Source organism: Dipodomys merriami, unplaced genomic scaffold (assembly GCF_024711535.1).
Source record: "Dipodomys merriami isolate MVZ:Mamm:240054 unplaced genomic scaffold, mDipMer1.0.p SCAF_102, whole genome shotgun sequence".
In the NCBI taxonomy this organism is placed as follows: Eukaryota; Metazoa; Chordata; class Mammalia; order Rodentia; family Heteromyidae; genus Dipodomys; species Dipodomys merriami.
The window spans coordinates 754,601-776,018 of NW_027202294.1; the positions used below are offsets into that span (position 1 = coordinate 754,601).

The 21,418-nt window shown below is 43.9% G+C and overlaps 1 protein-coding gene across 6 annotated transcripts in view; it reads left to right on the top strand.

Moving 5' to 3' along the window:
* Window positions 1–1,129: 1,129 nt before the first annotated feature.
* Window positions 1,130–21,418, top strand: part of Stn1 (STN1 subunit of CST complex) — a 41,465-nt gene continuing 21,176 nt past the window's right edge. For 3 of the 6 annotated variants that reach the window (XR_011366395.1, XR_011366396.1, XM_069994058.1), the window contains exons 1-4: window positions 1,295–1,897; window positions 9,380–9,475; window positions 12,588–12,656; window positions 19,832–19,999. Coding sequence is in view for 4 of the 6 variants with exons in the window: in XM_069994058.1 (XP_069850159.1) it covers window positions 1,744–1,897; window positions 9,380–9,475; window positions 12,588–12,656; window positions 19,832–19,999 (487 nt within the window). In the remaining 2 variants the exon portion in view is untranslated. The other 3 variants (XM_069994076.1, XM_069994067.1, XM_069994090.1) reach the window with 3 other exon arrangements.

Below are 21,418 nucleotides of genomic sequence, written 5' to 3' on the forward strand. Positions count from 1 at the left end.
GTGGAGTCAGGAAAATGTCACCCAACCTGTCTGTCCCCACCTGACAGGTGAGCATTTGTCCTACTGGTTGTGTTTCTTTGGGGAGAGCCTCCCTCCGATTAGAGAGGTGTCTTCATTAGATCATAAACTCCACAGTTCCATCTCTTCAGTGCAGTAGAATCTAGGTGATATTGTATTTTACCAGGGACTCTTGCTTTTCAGCTTCTTCGGTGTCCAATGAGGTAATTAGATGCCAAGGGTCTAATGACATACACTTTCCATTCCAAAGGGTTAAAGCTCCTTCTCTTGATAAATACTTTAACAATTCTCTTTGACCACCACCTGCCTGGTTTGGAACTGGTTGGCTGGTGTGACCGGTAAACCTCCTGCCACGGCTTTGTAATTAGGAATAACTCTGACCATCTCCAGTGATATGATATAGCTTCTTCATTTATGGATGTGGAATATGGCTATCTTTTCTTGCTTCCAATTAGGACTGCTGGGGACAGGGCACCTTGAAGATGGTCAAAATTCGAGCTTCTCAAAGCTAAGGGTACAACATTCCAGACTATAGACCAAGAAAGAGGAAAGGAGACTAAATGTAGTGACATGATCTTGAAGAATTAATCTATCATAGAGACAATATCTCTCAGAGGCTCAACTTAGATACTGACATTTTCTCCAAGAGGGACTGTAGTGTTTCAAGCCGTAGATCTTTTATCAGCTGTGAAGAGAGATTTAAAATATGCCACAATGCAATCCTGCTGTTGACCAGCCTAATTTTGTTGTTTATTTAATAAACTGGGAACCAAACATTTAAAAAGGGTTGGATCCTATCCCAATCTCTTGGAAGTCCTGGATCCAGGGCCCTGCCAGCGGAGGGGGCAGGGTGAGAGTATGACTTGGAAGGTGTGATTCAGGCTGCTGGAAGGTGGGATTCGCGGGGTCCGAGGGCTTAAGCCTGGGGAGGGCTGGAGGGTAGCTCTGGCCTGCAGAGGCGCCAGGCACGCCCACAGCCACCTGGGGAGCTTGGGCGGGGCCTCTGGTGGGACGGGAAGAGCTGTGAATGGCAGGCGTGATCTGCGGTTGTGGGCGGGGCCTCGGGGATAATTGCAAGGGCGGAGTCGAGGAAGGAAATGCTCCGGCGGGCGAACCGGCTGGCTTCCGGGCACGGCATCCGGGCCTCACCGGAACTGGTGAGGCGCCTCTGCAAGCTGCGGGGCGGCGGCCGCCAGCGCTGCCTAGGGGCGGGAGCGCCTCGCTGGGAGTCGCCAGCCTTGGCACGGGTGCGGTGGGCGGCGCCGAGGCCCGTCCTTCTGTTGATTTTGTTTTTTGCTTCCTTTTTTTTTTTTTTTTTTTGGTTCAGTTCAGCCCGAAAAGCGGAAGTGCCGGGTCCGGGCTTCAGCCAGGCCCCGGATGGTGCCCTGAAACCAGGGGCTTGGCAGACAGGGCGCCCCTTGCTTACTCCCCGCACCCACCCGTGGGAGGGGGACTCAGGGCACGCACGTATGGACGGTGTCGCTCAGGGGAAAGCTGGTTAGCTGTGTCCTAAGTTGGCATGTTGGGGACAGGGTAGAGGAAGGCCGCCTTCCACATTCCCGAATAGAGTTTGACAGAGCCCTGGACCTCTGGGCTTCCAGAGGCCCACCTGAGAAGAGTCCAGGCCCATGCCAACCTCGCCCACGTTCGACGCCCCTCATCCTGACTTCTGTGTCTTGTAGAGGTGCTTGAACTCAGTGAAGCAGAGCCTTGGGGGTTAGCTGGATGCCACAGCCCAGCCTCTTGATGCAGTCTGAATCCAGCCCGTGTGAAGAGGAGACCCCCTCCCTCTTGTGGGGTTTGGATCCTGTGTTTCTAGCATTTGCAAAGCTCTACATCAGGGATATCCTGGGCATGAAGGAGTCCCGTCAAGTGCCAGGTATGTGGCTAAGTCAGCCTGAAGGATGCTCTGTGCGTCATCTGCACACCCTTTTCTCCCCTCTTCCCCACAGTGAAAGACAGCTGAGACTTAGGGCTTTGAGAAGAGCCTGCGACTCCACTTTAGTGAGTTATTTCTTTTAAGTTCAATACGGTCTGATTAAAAAAGAAAAAAAAGCTAGCTGGCTCATGCCTGTAATTCCAGCTACTGGGGAGGCTGAGATCAGGAGTATGATAGTTTGAAGCCAGCCAAGGCAAGATGTTCATGAGAAACCCATCTCAACCAATAAAAACTGCAGTGGCATGTGTTTTTCATCCCATCTAAATGGGAAGCGTAAATGTAGGGGGAGGAAGCTCCATTAGGAAATAATGAAAGCAATAGAACTAAGTGCATGACTTAAGTGGTAGAGTTCCTCCTGCCAGGCAAGTACAAGGGCTAGTAATACAAAAAAAAAAAAAAAAAAAAAAAAAACCAACCAACAAACAAAAAAGTCTGTAAGTTTTATAATGAGGAAAATGGTTTTGTTTTGTTTCCTAACTCATGCTAAGCTATTTCAGATTCTTTCCAGAAGTTTAGGGCAGCTAAATTTAAATGCTCAGTGTTTTGTTGTTGCTGTTGTTTTAGGTTTGCTTTGCTTTACCAGACTAGGTATGCCTAGGCTTTGCTGTGCCACTTACCCGCCCCAGGCATGTGATTCCCTTTGTATAAAGCTTAGGTTTCTTTGTATAAATGGATACTAACCATGCTTAATCTTAAAGAGATGGTTTTGTTTTGAACTGAATTATCAGAATCAAAATAATACAAGGTCCCTGGAAGGAAGGACAACTTCTGGCTTGTTCAACTATGTAATCACAGCCTCTGTCTGCAGTGGGGTGGTCCCTGGGAAACAGCAACTGAAGCATGTAAAATTAAAAGGTTTTATTAGAGTAAGAGTTACTAGACATGGGCTTATCATACTTAATGATATGTCAATTCAAAGAACTTGAGTCACTGTGGGTGGGCCTTCACTTGGTACATAGAAGTTTGGTTAAACTCTCCCTTTTTTGTTGTTGTTGGTGGTGGTGGTGGTGGTGGCACTGTCCCTGAGCTTTTGTGCTCAAGGTTAGCACTCTACCCCTTTGAGCTACAACCCCACTTCTAGTTTTCTGGTGGTCAATTGGAGCTAAGAGTTTCAGGGACTTTCCTGTCCTGCTGGTTTTGAACCATGATCCTTAGATCTCAGCCTCTTGAGTAGCTAGGATTACAGGCATGAGTCACCAATTGCCCAGAACTCTTAACTATTTTGAGTGAACCTTTCCAGTCAATGACTTTCTGAATAGCAAGCCATGAGTCAGAGTAGGCAAGAATTCAAGTAGCCAGTTTTAGTGGGATGATGTTTTGTGTAATTCTAGTTACATGTACAAATATATTTGGATGACCTTACACTAAAGCCTTTTGTACAGATTTCTCACCACACCTTTATTTCCTAATTATTCTTGGACATTTTTTTTCCCCTTTGGAAGGCAGCCAGCCTCCCCAATCCTTTTCCATTTTCCAGAACAATCTGGTGATCTTCATAGATCTTTTTGGGTCTGGACATGGGGCCTGAACTCTGGGCCTGGGTGCTGTCCCTCAGCTCAAGGCTTGCACTCTACCACTTGAGCCATAGCGCCACTTCCAGCTTTTTTCTTTTTGCTTATGTGGTGCTGAGGAATCGAACCCAGGGCCTCATGCATGCAAGACAAGCACTCTACCACTGAGCCACCTTCCCAGCCCCCATAGATCTTCTCAGGAAGAAATTAATTCACACCAAATGCCAGTCTTGCTTAAAGATCAGTGAGTAGGTAAACATCAGGGACATCAGAGGGCTTAATCTTCCTTGTACAAAGGATGAGATTATGTATCTAAACCAAACTAATAAAAAACTAGTCAGTACTGATAATCATCATTCCACTGCTGGTAAGAGTGTTTCAGATACATTGTTTTAAAGGAAACCTCATGGGGCTGGGAAGGTGGCTCAGTGGTAGAGTGCTTGCCTTGCATGCATGAGGCCCTGGGTAGAGTGCTTGCCTTGCATGCATGAGGCCCTGGGTTCGATTCCTCAGGACATATAAGCAGAAAAAGCTGGAAGTGGCGATGTGACTCAAGTGATAGAGCACTAGCTTTGAGCTGAAAAGCTGAGGGATAGTGCCCAGGCCCAGAGTTCAGGCCCCACGATCAGGGAAAAAAAAAAGGAAACGTCATGATTGATGCAAACATCAATCATAATTTTATATCTGTCACTGAATGATAGATGAGAAATTTCCCTCAGCTTGCCATTTTCTATTTAAAATCCTAAGTCCCTGAGATCCACTCATGGAAAACATTTTATTTATTTATTTTATTTATTTATTTTTTTGGTCAGTCATGGGACTTGAACTCTGGGCCTGGGCACTGTCCCTCAGCTCTTCAGCTCAAGGCTAGCACTTTACCACTTGAACTACAGCGCCACTTGCGGTTTTCTGGTGGTTTATTGGAGATAGGAGTCCCACGGTCTCTCCTGCCCGGGCTGGCTTTGAACCACGATCCTCAGATCTCAGCCTCCTGAGTAGCTAGGATTACAGGCGTGAGCCACCATTGCCCGGCTGTGGAAAGCATTTTAAGGTGTCACAGCAAACAAGGAAAAAATCTCCCAAGGTAGAAGTCTTAAAAAGAATTTATTTTAGGACTGGGAAGGTGGCTCAGTGGTAGAGTGCTTGCCTTGCATGCATGAGGGTTCGATTCCTCAGCACCACATAAGCAAAAAGAAAAAAGCCGGAAGTGGCGCTGTGGCTCAAGTGGTAGAGTGCTAGCCTTGAGCTGAAGAGCTGAGGGACAGCGCCCAGGCCCAGAGTTCAGGCCCCACGACTGGACCCCCTTCCCCCCCCCAAAAAAAATTATTTTAATATAGTAGTATAAAGTAGGGAGAAATAGAAAAGAGGGAGAAACAGTCCTACATACACAGAAATTAGGAGTAAAGGACTCAAATCTGTGGTCTTTTTGCTTTCTGTATTGGGAGAATAAGCCCAAACCCTTAGAGAGTGGTTTTGGTTGGGTAATGTTTGTTTTATTGCCATCCTAGGACTTGAACTCTGGGTCTGGACACTGTCTCTGAGCTGCTTTTGCTCAAGGCTAGTACTCTACCACCTGAGCCACAATGCCTGGCTTTTTCTGTTTATATGATATTGTGGAATTGAACCCAGGGCTAGCACTCTACCACTAAGATAGATGTTTTCTTTTCCATACCCCACCCCCCAGTAAGCAAATAATTCTGTTGTGAACCCTATTTGGATAATCCCCTATACCTGAAGATGGTGTCAGTTCCCACATGTTAAGTGCTCAGTCCCAAACTGCCCCAATTGTGAACCCCAGGTCATTTCACTCTGTACTTCTGACCAACTGGCTATAAATCCCATGATCTCTTCTTGCTGATTTGTTAATTTACTTAAGTGCCTCACAAAACTTTTTAAAGTCTTAATGACCACATAAATATCAGAGGAACAGTGCCACTGTCTCTCAGCGGAGCGCCTTTGAGCTCAATTCTCAGAAGAGATCTTTTGACATTGAAAGGAAATGGTCCTCTAATTATTTTTCAATGTGTTCAGCCATCTTCTTATAAAAGCCAAGCATCTTGTTTGTGTGGTTCATGTTTCCATACATTTTGAGAAATGTCCTCTGTATTTCTGAGCAGCACATTTTCTTTTTTTGCAGCGAGGGGGAGGGGCAGTCCTGGGCTTGAACTCAGTGCATGGGCACTGTCTCTTCTTTTGCACAAGACTAGCACTCTACCATTTGAGCCAATGTCACTTCTGGCTTTTTCTGTTTATGTGGTACTAAGGAATCAAACCTAGGGCTTCATGCATGGTAGACAAGCACTCTACCACTAAGCCACATTCCCAGCCCAGCACATTTCCTTTTTTTGTTGTTGGTCCTGGGGCCTGAGCTCAGCCTGGGTGCCGGCCCTTAGCTCTTCAGCTCAAGGTTAGCGCTCTGCTATTTGAGCCACACCACCACTTCCGGCTTTTTCTGCTTATGTGGTGCTAAGGAATCGAACCCAGAGCCTCATTCATGCAAGGCAAGCACTCTACCACTGAGCCACCTACCAGCCCTACAAGATGGATTTCATAATGGTATTTCCACACATATATACGATGTTTTCTGATCAACCTCACCTCCTTCATCACTCTCTTCCATCCCACTTTCTCTTCTTAAAACAATTCAACAGGCTTCATTGTTCTACTTTCAAACATGTAAAGGACTTCCACTATATTCCTCCTCATTTACCCTCTATTAGCCCTTCCCCATATTTCCTCCTGAATGAGTTTTCTCAAGAGTTTTTCTGTTGTTTTCTTCTGCAGTTCTCTTGTTCTATGACTGCTTTTAAGATAGTTTTTCACCTAGTCCCTTGAGGTTGTAAGGATTCGGTTGTGTCCTCAAGTAACTCTTATCTCCTTAAAGGCTAGCATTGTCTGTCCTTGAGGTGGAAATTTATAGGGCCCATGTTTGTTCTTTTTGAGGAAGTTGCTGTGACCTCACTTGAAGATCTGTTCAGATTTTTCTGAAGTAACATCTCCAAGGTGACCTTAAAATATCATTGGCTTGTGTGTACCTCTGTTTTGTTTTGTTTTGTTTTTGGCCAATCATTTCTCCCCATCTCAAAAATCCTAACATTTCATGAATGTTCTTTGGGTCTATATTGTCCCCAAGCACTGTACGTGTTCCTGAATAGGAACAACTCTCCTTAGGGGTTGATACAGTGACTTGGGCTTCTTTCCTTGTATGGCCCCTGCCAATGTCAGCTCATGGCTCCCAAGGTTTCCCTGGTCTTCCAATTATCATCTTTAGATCACCTCTGCAGAGGAGAGGGGCCTGCTTTGGGCCAAATTTGCTGTTTTCTTCTTCAAACTACACCTGCTCTCCTAGTATCTTCCTGGCAAACAAGCTTCCAGGCTTCTTTTCCACACTTGGGACTTGGCATGAATGGATGGAAAGAACCATTCCCTCTGTCTTGAAGGGAAAGAACAGAGCCATCAGCAATGTCCATTTTTTTGGGGTGGGGGGGTCATGGGGCTTGAACTCTGGGCCTGGGCGCTGTCCCTCAGCTCTTCAGCTCAAGGGTAGTGCTCTACCACTTGAGCCACAGCGCCACTTCCAGCTTTTTTCTGCTTATGTGGTTCTGAGGAATCGAACACAGGGTCTCATGCATGCAAGGCAAGCATTCTACCACTGAGCCACCTTCCCAGCCCCGAGCAGCAACATCCATTCTGGGGATTCTTTAGGTCACAGGACTCTCATACCTTGGAATCCAGAGATTCTGACCAGGCTTAGAAGTGAGGGAAGAAAGTCCAGATGCCTAACGTGATCTTGGCTTCTTTATTTATAAGCCATATATTTATTTAAAAAGGGAAAGACTAGACATGCGCTAGTGGCTCATGCCTGTAATCATAGCTACTCAGGAGGCTGAGATCTGAGGATAACTATTAGAAAAGTCTGTGAGAAGGGGAAGGCTGGGAAGGGATGGGAAGGAGAAACAAAGGAGGAGGCTACAATGCTTGATAAGAACTGTACTCATTATCTTGCCCATGTAATTGTAACCCCTCTGTACAGTATTTTCACAATAAAAAAAAAAAAGAAAAGTCTGTGAGACTCTTGTCTCCAAATATAACTACTCAGAAAAAGCCAGAAGTGGTACCGTGGCTCAAGTGGTAGAATGCTAGATTTTAGCAAAATAAAGTTCAGACAATACACACGCAGGCCCTGAGTTCAAGTACCAGGACTAGCACAAAAAAAAGGTGGAGGAGGCCATCTGAAAGTGTGTTTCTGAATGTAAATAATCTAGCCTCAGTGGGAGAAAGATGCCAGAGATACTGGTCAGATATCATTGGCGCAGTTAACAGGAACACAGCTCATAGTATTTAAAGTGAAGCTAGGATCTCTGGTGGCATATGAGTGGCCTAGGAGAGAGACTACAGGAGCTAGGAGGTCCTGGAACTGCAAGCTTCCCAGGGTCCACCTTTTCTGTCTTGTCTCCAAGTCAGGAAAAGGAGGCTTTTGGTATCAGTGGTGTGTCCCCCTCTCTAGTTTCTCTGGTAGAAACTTGCCAGCCAGTGTCTGAAATCTAGATTTTGAAAACAGAGCTTAAAAAGAAGTTTTAGAGGTATAATCTGCTGACCTTTTTTATGTGTGATGGCTGGTTTTGGGATTTGAACTCAAGATTTAGGTGCTGTCCTTGAGCTTCTTTTGCTCAAGGCTAGTGTTCTACCACATAAGTCACAGCTCTACTTCCAGCTTTTTTGGTAGTTGATTGGAGGTAAGAGTCTCACACACTTTCCTGTTAGCCTCCTGGTAGCTAGTAGCTAGGATTTCAGGCATGAGCCACCAGCACCCAGTTTCTGCTGGCCTTTAAGGGTAGCCTTTTAGCTTTTTATAACCTGGATATCTGTGGGGTAGGGTCCAGGGGGGGAGAAATGCATGCTTGCACTTGTGTCAATACTGGGGGGCTCGAACTCCGGTTCTCACCAGTGCCCAGCTTACTTCCTGCTTTTTGATGGTTAATTGAAAATAATAGTCTCAGGATTTGTCTGCCTGGCTGGGTGCAAACCTAAATCTTCAGATCTCAGCCGCCTTTAACTTGGATTATAGGTATGAGGTGAACTAAAAGACAAAAAAAAAATTTTTGTTTTCAAAGTTCTTATCAGTTTGTAGAAATGATGGCTCGTTTCTTAGAAAAGTACTGGTTTAAAGAGTACAAAGAAGAGCCAGGTACTGGTGGCTCACGTCTGTAATCCTAGCTACTCAGGAGGCTGAGATCTGAGGATCATGGTTCAAAGCCAGCCCAGGAAAAAAAAGTCTGTGAGACTCTTATCTCCAATTAACCATTAGAATGGGCTGGGAAGGTGGCTCAGTGGTAGAGCGCTTGCCTTGCATGCCTGAGGCCCTGGGTTCGATTCCTCAGCAAAAAGAAAAAGCCGGAAGTGGCGCTGTGGCTCAAGTGGTAGAGCGCTAGCCTTGAGCTGAAGAGCTGAGGGACAGCACCCAGGCCCAGAGTTTAAGCCCCACAACCAAAAAAAAAAAAAAAAAAAAAAAAAGAATACAAAGAAGTCTTTCTCATGATTTACATTTTCTTTCCCAGTTGGTCAAGATACACTATTAAGTTGCTCCCATTTTTGGGTGGCTGTTTTCAGGCCCCTGGGAGCCTTCTTCATGGAAGTACCCTTTGTGTTCCCAAGTAAATTAAATTAAATGTTGGGTAGCACCACTTTTCTCCTCTAGTTCAGCTTCCCTAAAGCCACGCTGTCTGCTTCTAACCCTTGAAGAAAAGATCTTCAAATTTCTTGAAGTCTGCCATTTGTCAAGGGCTGCTCCTTACGACTGGAATGTCAGCAAACAGCATGCCACTGATTTGTGACCCCTCCTCCCACAAACATTTAATAAAGCAGAAAATATAATCATGTGTTATATAAACTTCCCTGTTTTCAATTTTAGGTATATTTTTGTATAACAGGCATCCAATAAGACAGGTAGATATTGTGGGAACTGTCGTGAGAGTGAGAGAACGAGATTCTTTCTACAGTTATGGAGGTAAGAACAATTGTGTCTGAAACTGAGTTTATGTGTAAGGTTCTCACATAGCTGAAATTTGAATATATAAATCGGCACTGTCCCTGAGTCTCTCTGTGCTCAAGGCTTGAGCCACAGTGCCACTTCTGGCTTTTTCTGTTTATGTGATACTGAGGAATTGAACCCAGGGCTTCATGCATGCTAGGCAAGCACTCTACCACTAAGCCACGTTCCCAGCCCTATGCTGCAATTCTTCTACCTATATCCTCCCATGTAGCTGGGATTATAAACATGTTCCACCACACTTGCTTATTTGTTGAGATGGAGATCTCACTAAAATGTTTGCCCAGGTTGGCCTTAACCACAGTCCTCTCAATCTCTGCCTCCCAAGTAGTTAAGATTACAGGGATATACCATCAGATCTGCCTGCTTCAGTGTTTGTTGTTGTTGTTGTTGTTGTTTTTGGCTAGTCCTGGGGTTTGAGCTCAGGGCCTGAGCTCTGTCCCTGAAACTTTCTGTGCTCAGGGCTAGTTCTCTACCACTTGAGTCACAGCACCACTTCCAGCTTTTTCCGTTTATGTGGTACTGAGGAATCAAACCCAGGGCTTCATGCATGCTAGGCAAGCATTCTACCACTAAGTCATATTCCCAGCCTTTCAGTGTTTATTTTACCAAAGATATTGTTACTATTTTCCTTGAACATAGCAAACATTTGCTAAGTTCCAACAGCATAGCCACCTGTGGGCAAGTAGGTTGTAGTACAATAGAGTACATCCTTTCTGAATACCAGTGAGGAAATTATCATGTATTTCAGTTTATGAAGCACTTTTACATTCATTACTTCATGTTATTCTTTCTCTAATCTTTTAAAGTAGAAAAGACAGATGCTATCTATTTCTGTTTTGTAATTGAGAAAACTTAAGCCCTTGTAACTTGCTCCAGTGGAGCTCCACTGGGAGAGGTATGGGCCCAATCTACTGTTTACCAACCCTAGCTTGTTCTACTGTCAGCAGGTTGTTCTTTCCTTGTCACTTTCCTCTTACCCCAAATTAGCTAGATCTGGATTTGAGTTTTCTCATTTTTACATCGAATAAATAAGGCTGTTGTGGCCTCCAGGGTTGGCCCTAGAACCAGATCAGAATTAGGCCTGTGATCTAACAGGGCTGCATTTAATCCCTATGCCCATCAGGAAAAGACTTAAGAAGATCTATTTGCTCTGCAAGAAGTTTTTCCCTCTGAGTGGGTGGTGTGAGAATGACACATCTGTGGGCTGCGGGAGATGGCCATATGGAAGTCATTGAGAGCAGAAATGCATTTGTGACCTCATTCTTGTGTGGCCTGCTCAAGTGGAGAGCTGCTTCTCTCACTGCTTCCTCAGGCCACCTGCCAGCTGGCCACCCCCTGCTGTCAAGAGCCTGCTCCTCTGACCATCAGAGGCCCATGCTGGGTGCTTCTGCTCACACTGACTTGTGCCAGAGCCTTGTAGGAAAGGACATGATGGTGTACTGCAAGGATGCTCCTCTTCTCTGGCACATGTAGATAGAAGTCAAGTCAGCAGCAGCCTCACGGACCATGGCACAGAGTTTGCTGGCAGGGGCTGCAAATCAAGGAGGTTGAACAGTGCCCATGGCTCACAGAGCACCTGGTTAGCAACTCCACCTCTGACTTGAGTCTTGGGAGCTCCAGTCAAGACCAGAACAACCTCACATTTCCCAAGACAAGTGTTTATCTGCTCTCTTTCTTTTGACTTCCCATTATAAATTAAGATAAGATCCGCAGTTAACAAGAGATGAAATGGTAGGCCTAGAGGGGTTATCCTTTTTTTAGTGCCTAAGTGTTGTAAGAGTTTCTTAGATTTGTCTCCTGGCCTGCCTTCAAACCTCAATTCTTAGATCTCAGCCTCCTGAGTAGCTAAGATTACAGGTATGAGCCACCAGTGCTGGGTCTTGATTTTTTTGGGGGGAGAGGGAGGGAGGATTGTTTATTGGTGATAAGATGTCTCACAGACTTTACTGCCAGGGCTAGCTTCAAACTACAATCCTCAGATCTCAGCCTCCTGGTGGCTCAGACCTTATTTACAGTTATAAGTCCAAGTGCAATGGGAATTGTTGGTTTTTTTTTTTTTTAGGAATAAAATAAGCCACAGCAATATTATTTTGTGGCCAGGATAAAAAAATTATAAAAATTAAAGTATGCTCTTCTGTGATGTGCTTGGCTTTCCTTAAATCACTGTTATGAGTAAGGTCTTATGAGAAGCTCTTTAACAAAGAAGCCCAAAGAGGGGCTGGGAAGGTAGCTCAATGGTAGAGCGCATGCCTTGCATGCCAGAGTCCCTGGGTTCGATTCCTCAGCACCACATAAGCAAAAAGAAAAAAAAAGCCGGAAGTGGTGCTGTGGCTCAAGTGGTAGAGCACTAGCCTTGAGCTGAAGAGCTGAGGGACAGCGCCCAGGCCCAGAGTTCAGGCCCCATGACCGGACCCAAAACAAACAAACAAAAAAAAAGAAGCCCAAAGAATGAGGATCACTTTGTTTTGGGAAGTGGTAACAGAGGCTGAGCCTTTAGTGCGCTTGCATCTGTACTATGGACCCTGTGATGCTACCTTGTTCTAGGGTAAGAGAGAAGGCTGGGGTTTGTTTGTTTTTTTTGTTGTTGTTGTTTTTTCTAGTCCTAGAGCTTAAACTTGGGGCCTGGGCACTCTCGCTGAGCTTCTTTTGCTCAAGGCTAACATTCTACCACTTGAGCCACAGCCCCACTTCTGGCTTTTTCTGTTTATATAGTACTAAGAAATTGAAGTCAGGGCATGAATTCATGCATGCTGGGCAAGGACTCTACCACTAAGCCACATTGAGTCTTGGATCTAGCTTCCCGAGGAGGTCACTTTTAGCAGGGCAATGGAAGTAGGGTGAGGGAAATGTCCAATGCATTCTATTGAGGTAGTGTGTCATACTGACATACAAAGACACATGATTTATGCTGCTGTATAGTGAAGACTGTTTCCAAAGATAAGAGGGAGAGTTTGATAAGAGAATGGCCCCTGCTAGGCTGTTGGAAAAGGTCATCATTCAGTGTGGCCAAATGCAATGATATGTGAGTTCACATGTGATTCTTCTCCCTTTCACGCTTCTCTTGCAGTGGATGACAGCACTGGAGTTATAAACTGCATCTGCTGGAAAAAGTTGAGCAATAGTGAGTCTTCAGCAGGTAATTTCACTTGCTATCTTGCTTTGCTTTCCATCTAATCAATATATCCAAAGCACAGTAACTCGCTCTGAAAACTGGCATGGACAGTTACTTTTCTCCTTCCCATTTCTTTATTTTATTCTGTTGCAAAGGTGTTATACAGAGGGGTTACAGTTAAGTAACTGTAAGTAAGTTAAGTAAGGTAATGAGTACATTTCTTGCCAAACATTGTTACCCCCTCTGCTTTTCTCCCACTTTCCCTCCCCCCAACACTCCCCCCATGTTGTAAAGATGATTTCCAATGTAGTGTCTTTGAATATGGCAGTTGCATTGGTTCACCCTTTGTCCTTTTCCTCACCATTTTGTTGTTCTCCTTCCCTTCCCCAAAGCAGATAAATGAATACAGAAAACACAAGGTACCCAAATGTTTACAAACAAGATCATACTAAAGCTACCAGCACGACTATGTTTATTGCAGCATTATTTACTATAGATAAGATATGGAACCAACCCAGATGCCCCTCAGTAGATGAATGGATCAAGAAAATGTGGTATATATACACAATGGAATTCTATGCCTCCATCAGAAAGAATGACATTGCCCCATTTGTTAGAAAATGGAAAGGCTTGGAAAAAATTATATTAAGTGAAGTAAGCCAGGCCTAAAGAAACATAGGTCCCATGGTTTCCCTTATTTGCAATATCTAGTACTGAGTCAAGCAGAAAAGGTCAGATAAGGTGATGTTAGGGAAATGAACCCTAAGATATGTATTCAAATGTTTTTTTTTCTTTCATGCGATTGTTTCTAACACATTTATAAGATTATTTCTTTGTTGCTTTGTATGTCCCTCCCCCACAGTATAACCCCTGCTTTCACTGTATTTGATGTCGGTATAATTTGTGGAGGGGAAGGGGAAAACAAATTGTTTAAATAGGGATACAGGTGGACCCATTGCAACAATGAGATGTACAAGTCATTATGTCGAAAATGAACTTTACAACTTTGGTGAGGGTGGGAGGGGGAGGGGGGAAGGGGATGGGAGGATGGGAAGGGATGGGAAGGGGAAACAAAGGAGGAGGCTACAGTGCTTGATAAGAAATGTACTTGCCCATGTAATTGTAACCCCTCTGAACAGTATTTTCACAATAAAAAAAAAGAAAAGAAAAGAAAACACAGGGTACCAAAATCAAAACTGTTGACAACAGGGGATAAAACCAAAGGGAAAAAAATGAAGAACAAAAAGAAAGAACTTCACACAGTACATTTTAAAAAACATTCTGGAAAGCAGTATGGAGGTTCCTCAGAGACTAAACAGAGTTCCCCTATGATGCAGCAATCCCTCTCCTGGGCATTTACCCAAATGATCACATACAAGGCCACACTAAAGCTATCAGCACAACTGTGTTCATTGCAGCATTATTTACCATAGCTAAGATATGGAACCATCCCAGATGCCCCTCAGTAGATGAATGGATCAAGAAAATGTGATATATATTCACAATGGAATTCTAGTAGAAAGAATGGCATCACCTCATTTATAAGGATATGGAAAGACTTGGAAAAAAATCATATTAAGTAAAGTAAGCCAGACCCAAAGAAACATAGGCTACTTGGTTTCCCTGATTATTTGTAATAATCAGTATATGTCTAGGGTAGTCCTAGCAGAGGATCACAATAGCTCAATAGTTATGTACATATGATCATATAAAATGATGCTAATTGAAATGAACTCCCATTTCTTTATTGCCTACTTTCTGCTATGTCTATGTGACTATGGAATGGTTCTTTAGCAATTCATTTTACCATACCACTTATTTTGGAAATCAAGAGATCTTAACCTTCTGGGTGCCAGTGGCTCATACTTATATTCCTGGCTCTTCAGTAGGCTGAGATCTGAGGATTGCAGTCAAAGCCAACTGGGACAGAAAAGTCCATGAAACTCTCAGCCCCAATTAATCAGAAGTGGAGCTGTGGTTCAAATGGTAGAGTGTCAGCTGTTGACAAAAAAGCTAAGGGAGGCTGGGAATGTGGCTTAGTGGTAGAGTGTTTACCTAGCATGCATGAAACCCTGTGTTTGATTCTTCAGTACCAGATAAGCAGAAAAAGCCAGAAGTGGCGCTGTGGCTCAAGTGGTAGTATGCTAGCCTTGAGCAAAAGAAGCTCAGGGACAGTGCCCAGGCCCTGAGTTCAAACCCCAGAACTGGCAAAAAAAAAAAGCTAAGGGAAAACTCCCAGGCCCTAAGTTCAAACCCCAGTATGGACATGCCTTATGGTTTGCAGACCAGTATTTGGATTGTTTTACTTTTCTAACTTTACTCTTTTTAAAGAAATGGCATCACTGGGTGCCATTGGCTCATTCCTATAATCTTAGCTACTCAGGAGGCTGAGATCTGAGGGTCGCAGTTCAAAGCCAGCCCAAGCAGGAAACTCTATGAGACTCTTAACTCCAATAAGCCACTCAAAAAAGCTGGAAGTGGCAGTATGGCTTTAGTGGTAGAGCGCTGACCTTGAGTGAAAGAAGCTCGGGAACAGCGTCTTTTTTTTTTTTTTTTTTTCTTTTTTTTTGGGTCCAGTCATGGGGCCTGAACTCTGGGCCTGGGCGCTGTCCCTCAGCTCTTCAGCTCAAGGCTAGCACTCTACCACTTGAGCCACAGCACCACTTCTGGCTTTTTTCTTTTTGCTTTTGTGGTGCTGAGGAATCGAACCCAGGGCCTTGAGCATGCAAGGCAAGCGCTCTACCACTGAGCCACCTTCCCAGCCCTCGGGAACAGCGTCTAGACCCAGAGTTTGAGCCCCAGGAACATCAAAAAAGGAAAAAGAAAAAAGGAAGAAAAAAAAAAAAAAGGAAGAGGCAGCGGCAGCATTATCAGAAGTATTATTTAAAAAAAAAAAGAAAGAAATATTCTATAATTACTATATTTAGTAATACTGAAGGTCACCTAGATAGAAATTGGTCTTGAGCCTACTAAAAAGAGGAAGTTTGAAATACCAGAGAAGCTTAATTTAAAAGTGCCTTGCCTATATAAAGAGAGGTTAAGAGTACCAGGAGAAAGCCTGAAAATGATGCTCATTATGTTACACATGCAGGAATGTTTTTAATTGTTCCCAACTTGCCCATTCTCTCCTTTTAATTTAATTGCCCTGAGAAGTGGCCAACTGAGACAAATTTTTTAAACAAAATTTAATCTGAAGTGAAATCATACTCCAGTCAGTGAAAATATAAGTATATAATGTTAACTTCTATAAATGTCACATTGAATGTATCGTTTGGTTGTAGCTTATGAGCAAAGTTAAGAAAGCTTAGCCCTCACTATTAGAATGTTAAGGGGGATTTATCTTTCAGGATGGAATAGACTGCTTAAATTAAAGTTGTCAGGCTCCAGCCATCTCATTACATTCATTAAATTACACACTGGAGCCTTCCTTTCAGCAGTTAGACTCACCGTTTAAATGAAATCTGGGCTGCTTCTCAACCAGCCATCAGCCTGATAATTTCAGTAGTGCTGTATGAAGTGTTTATTATCACCTATAATGTCTGCATAATGGCAATGAGGTTTATAAATACCTTTAACATAAGAAGAAGAGGGCCTTGGGACAGGAAGGCAAGTAAAGCAACCTTTTAGTCAGTGATTCTTAGGTCTTACAGGAAGAAACTTAGTAAGCTGTGCAGGCTGAATTGTGGTTGCATCTAGTTTCTGAGTGCTGGTTACTGGATACACCGAGTTTCCTATATTGCTGTTTCTCTTGGTCTAGAAAATGTGTTACAATTAATGTTGTTCCTGTTGCACTTATGGTTCATGCTTGTACTCCTAGCTACTCAGGAGGCTGAGATCCTAGGATCTCAGTTCAAAGCCAGGCTGAGTACAAAAGTTCATGAGACTTATGTCCAATTAACCACCAACAGCCAGAAGTGGAGCTATGGCTCAAGTACTAAAGCAACAGTCTTGGGGCAGGGCCCAGGCCCGAATTCAAGTCCCAGTATCCTGAATTCAAGCCCCAACACTGGAAAAAAGAGAAAAAAAGGAAGGAAGGAAGGAAGGAAGGAAGGAAGGAGGGAGGGAGGAAAGGAAAGAGGAAGGGAAGGAGGGAAGGAAGGAGAGAGAGAGAATATAGAAGGCAAACTGGAAACTATATGATGGTAGGAAATAAACCAGCATTTAAAAAATATTATCTCTTTTTCTTTTTCTTTTTTTTGGGGGGGGGGTTCGGTCGTGGGCCTGAACTTTGGGCCTGGGCACTGTCCCTCAGCTTTTTACCTCAAGGCTAGCGCTCTACCACTTGAGCCACAGTGCCACTTCCGGCTTTTTTTTTTCTGCTTATGTGGTACTGAGAAATCGAACCCAGGGCCTCATGTATGCAAGGCAAGCGCTCTACCACTGAGCCACCTTCCCAGCCCCTAAAAAAATATTATCTCAAGTAGATTATATTTACAAAGAGTTCACTGTGAACCTTGCCTTGAAACTTACATAAAACAACTCACAGTGGATAGAGTTGTATGTCCTAATAAGCACATTAAAGCCAGGTGCTTGTGGCTCATTAGTATAATCCTAGCTACTCAGGAGGCTGAGATCTGAGGATTCTAGTTGAGAGCCAGCCCAGGCTAGAAAGTCCATGAGATTCTTTAACTGATTTAAAAACAAACAAAAGTCAAGAGTGGAGCTGTGGCTCAGGAGGTAGAAGCCTGGCCTTGAGCAAAAAAGCACCCAGGCTCTGAGTTCAAGCCCCAGGACCAGCACTAAAAATAAATAAATAAATAAAAATATAAGCTCTCAAAAAACATTGTTCAAGCACTGGAAACTTAAAAAAGATAAACTTTAAAAATTATTTTTTCCAAAATATTTCTTTTTTTTTTCTTTTGCTAGTCCTGGGGCTTGCACTCAGGGCCTGGGCACTGCCCCCGAGCTGCTTTTGCTCAAGGCTAGCACTCTACCATTTGAGTCACAGCACCATTTCTGGCTTTTTCTGTTTATATGGTACTGAGGAATTAAACCCAGGGCTTCATGCATAGTAGGCAAGCACTCTCCCACTAAGCCACATTCCCAGCCCCAAAATATTTCTTTTTTGAAGAATAAAAATCAAACATAAGAAAGAGTCTAGAGCTGGTGGCTTGCCAATAGTCCTAGTTACTTACGAGGCTGAGATCTGAGGATCAAGGTTAGAATCTCAATTGAGCAGAATAAACTAAAAGACTCATCTCTAGTTACCCCATTCCCCACCCCCCAAAAAAGCCAGAAGTGATAGAGCTCTAGCCTTGGGTGAAAAAACTGATCAAGAGAGCTAAAAAAGTTTGAGGCTCTGAGTTCAAGCCTTAGGCCTAGGACACATGTGCATGTGTATGCGTGCATGCATGCACACACATACACACACACACACACAGAGCAGAAGCAAGCACTAGAGTGTGTGGTGTAGACATCACAGCTATAAAACAGCATTTCTAAAATGGAAAGGAAGCTACAAAGGCATAGAGTGAAGGTTTATCCACAAAAAAACCAAGAGTACATCATCACAAGTGAAAACACATGTTGTGTTAAAATTTAAATGCACAATAAGTGCTTTGTGGGATCGCCACAAAGGATATAAAAGGTTGCAGGGTGGTGAGATGCATTGCTGATGACATTGTGTGAAAACCACGTGACTTGCTTACTTTTCTGGCAAACATTCTGACAGTATGTAATGAACTTTAAACTCAAAAGAGACCCCAAAGAAAACAACGTTGTCTGGAGAGCTTATTCATTATCATAACTAGTGTAAATTAATGTATGAGAGCTCCATTCAGTCATGCACAATATTACCACTGTTTCGTATCTGAGGAAATGGAGAGTTGAAGAAATGAAAGAATTGAAAAGAGCTGGGAGCCTATGGCTTACTTCTGTAATCCTAGCTACTCAGGAGGCTGAGATCTGAGGATCACGGTTCAAAGCTAGCCCAAGCAAGAAAGTCTGTGAGACTTTTATCTCTATTTAACCACCAGAAGTGGTTAATTAAGGCCAGAAGTAGAGTGTGGCTCAAGCATTAGAGCACTAGCTTTGAATGAAAAAGCTCAAGGACTGGGGGGAAAAAGAAACTAATAGATTGTGAAGTTCTTATAACAGCACCTGTAATGCTCAAAACATTCATGGCTGTTCTTAGCTACCTTTTTTCTTTCTTGTTTGTTTTTTTGGGTCCGGTCACGGGGCCTGAACTCTGGGCCTGGGTGCTGTCCCTCAGCTCTTCAGCTCAAGGCGCTCTACCACTTGAGCCACAGCGCCACTTCCGGCTTTTTTCTTTTTGCTTATGTGGTGCTGAGGAATCGAACCCAGGGCCTGTGGCATGCAAGGCATGCGCTCTACCACTGAGCCACCTTCCCAGCCCCCCCTTTTTTCTTTCTTATTTAAAACTATTTATGTATTTGTTTATTGTGCTAGTACTTGGGGGTTTGAATTCTGAGCCTCGGGTTCTCTGTTGGATTGCTCAAGGTTGGAATACTAACACTTGAGCTACTTCCAACTTTTTCCTGGTTAATTGAAGATAGTGTATCATGGACTTTTCTGCCTGGGATGGCCTTGACCTGTGATCCTCAGATGTCAGCTTCCTTAGTAGCTAGGATTACAATCATGAGACACCAGAAGTAAAATTCCATAGTAGTGATTATTTAGTGTTGAATGTACTTTGTCTTGTTTTCACCCATGAAGTTGTTTAAGGTTGTAGTTTGAAGTGGAAGAGACAGAGCACACAAAAGAGCACTCAGCCTAATTCTCCAGTAACAATGAGAGAATAGACTCTTGAGTCCCTAAAGGACAAGTTTCTATACACCCGGGTTTTCTTTTGAGGGGAGGAGTTGTTTTGGGGTTTTTTGTTTTTGAGAGGTAGGTCTGGCTACTTAGCCCAGGCTGGCCTTGAACTTAACATGCTCCTATCTCAGCCTCTCAAGTAGCCGGGAGAGCAGTGTGTCCATGCTTGGCTCTGTACGGGCACTTTAAAGGATTGTTCAGGGTTCTCATGCCCAAAGCTGCCTTAACACATTGCATGGAACTGTGTTGAGGACCAGGTGGAAACTTTGTATCCCAGTCCAGGTGTAGGATAGAAGCATTGCAGTCACCTGGAACCTACCTTCTTGTTCTTGGCATTCAAACTGCCTTCCCAGTGTGGTAGACTAATTATATCATCTATATCTTCCTCCACACACCCCCACCACCCTTCCCACTGGCCCCAATAGCTGCAACTGCTCCAAGTACACCCAGAGAGCTGAGTGTGACCTCACAGCTTAAGAAGCTACAAGAGACCATTGCGCAGAGAACCAAGATAGAACTTGGGGACATCATCCGAATCAGAGGCTACGTCCGCACATACAGAGAAGAGCGAGAGATTCATGCCACCATTTATTGTAAGCACAAAAAATTCCTGCCAAATTGATTGCTTTTCTGTGTATGTGTTCAGTAAATGCCATTTACACAAAACGAGACTTCTAAAACATTCAGATAAGAAGATTTAACTCAAGCCAGACACCAGTGGCTCACACCTTTAATTCTAGCTACTCAGGAGGCTGAGATCTGAGAATTGCAGTTCAAAGCCAGCCCAGACAGGAAAGTCCATGAGACTCTTATCTCCAGTAAACCACCAGAAAACTGGAAGTGGCGCTCTGGCTCAAGTGGTAGAGCACTTGTCTTGAGCTGAAGAGCCTGAGGGACAGTGCCCAGACCCAGAGTTCAAGCCTCATGATCAACAAAAAAGGAGAAGAAGAAAGAAGAAGAAGAAGAAGATACCGTGTGGATGACTTCTTTTGAAAAACAACATGCATTTCTTAATTTCCTTTTTTTTTTTTTTTTTAAATAGCTGAGGACCAAATCTAGGGCCTTGTATTTACTAGGCAAATATCCTTCCATTGAGCTAAAGCCCCAACCCCTTAATTTCATTTTGAAGAAAGTTAATTAGAAGTTTATTGGTAGCTTGACTGGAGGCATGTCTTGAGTAGTACAGCACCAGCCATGAGCAAGAAAGCTGAGCAAGCTGGGTGCCAGTGGAACACACCTGTAATTCTGTCTACTCAGGGGGATGAGATCTGAGGATCACGGTTTGAAGCCAGCCAGGACAGGAAAGTCCATGAGACTCTTATCTCCAATTAACCACCAAGAAGCCAAAAGTAGCATGTGGCTCAAGTGGAAATGCATTAGTTTTGAGCAAAAATATTAAGGTACAGCACCAGGCCCTGAGTTCAAGCCCCAGGACCAGCACAAGGGAAAGGAAAAGAGGAAAGGAAAAGGAAGGGATGAGAAAGAAGGAAGGGGGAGCTGCTGGCTCAGTGGTAGAGCGCTTGCCTTGCATGCATGAGGCCCTGAGTTCGATTCCTCAGCACCACATAAGCAAAAAGAAAAAAGCCGGAACTGGCGCTGTGGCTCAAGTGGTAGGGCGCTAGCCTTGAGCTGAAGAGATGAGGGACAGCGCCCAGGCCCAGAGGTCAGGCCCCATGACCGGACCCCCAAAAAAAAGAAAGAGGGAGGAGAGAGGAAAGTTGAGCAAGAGTACAAGGCCTTGAATTCAAACCCCAGTATTGGCACAATCAATAGGTTTACTGTATTGAGAAAAAATAGATTATTGACTGTATATAGTTGTCAAGTGTATTTATGCAGAATGGGAGTCTCCAAAATTCTTTGTAATTCCAAGTGTGGATTCATTAGGATAGTGTTCATATTCTTCAAAGTGATATAAATTTCTTTTTCTTTTTTTTTCTTTTTTTCTTTTTGTTGTTGTTGGTCATGGAGCTTGAACTCTGGGCCTGAGTGCAGTCACTCAGCTCTTCAGCTCA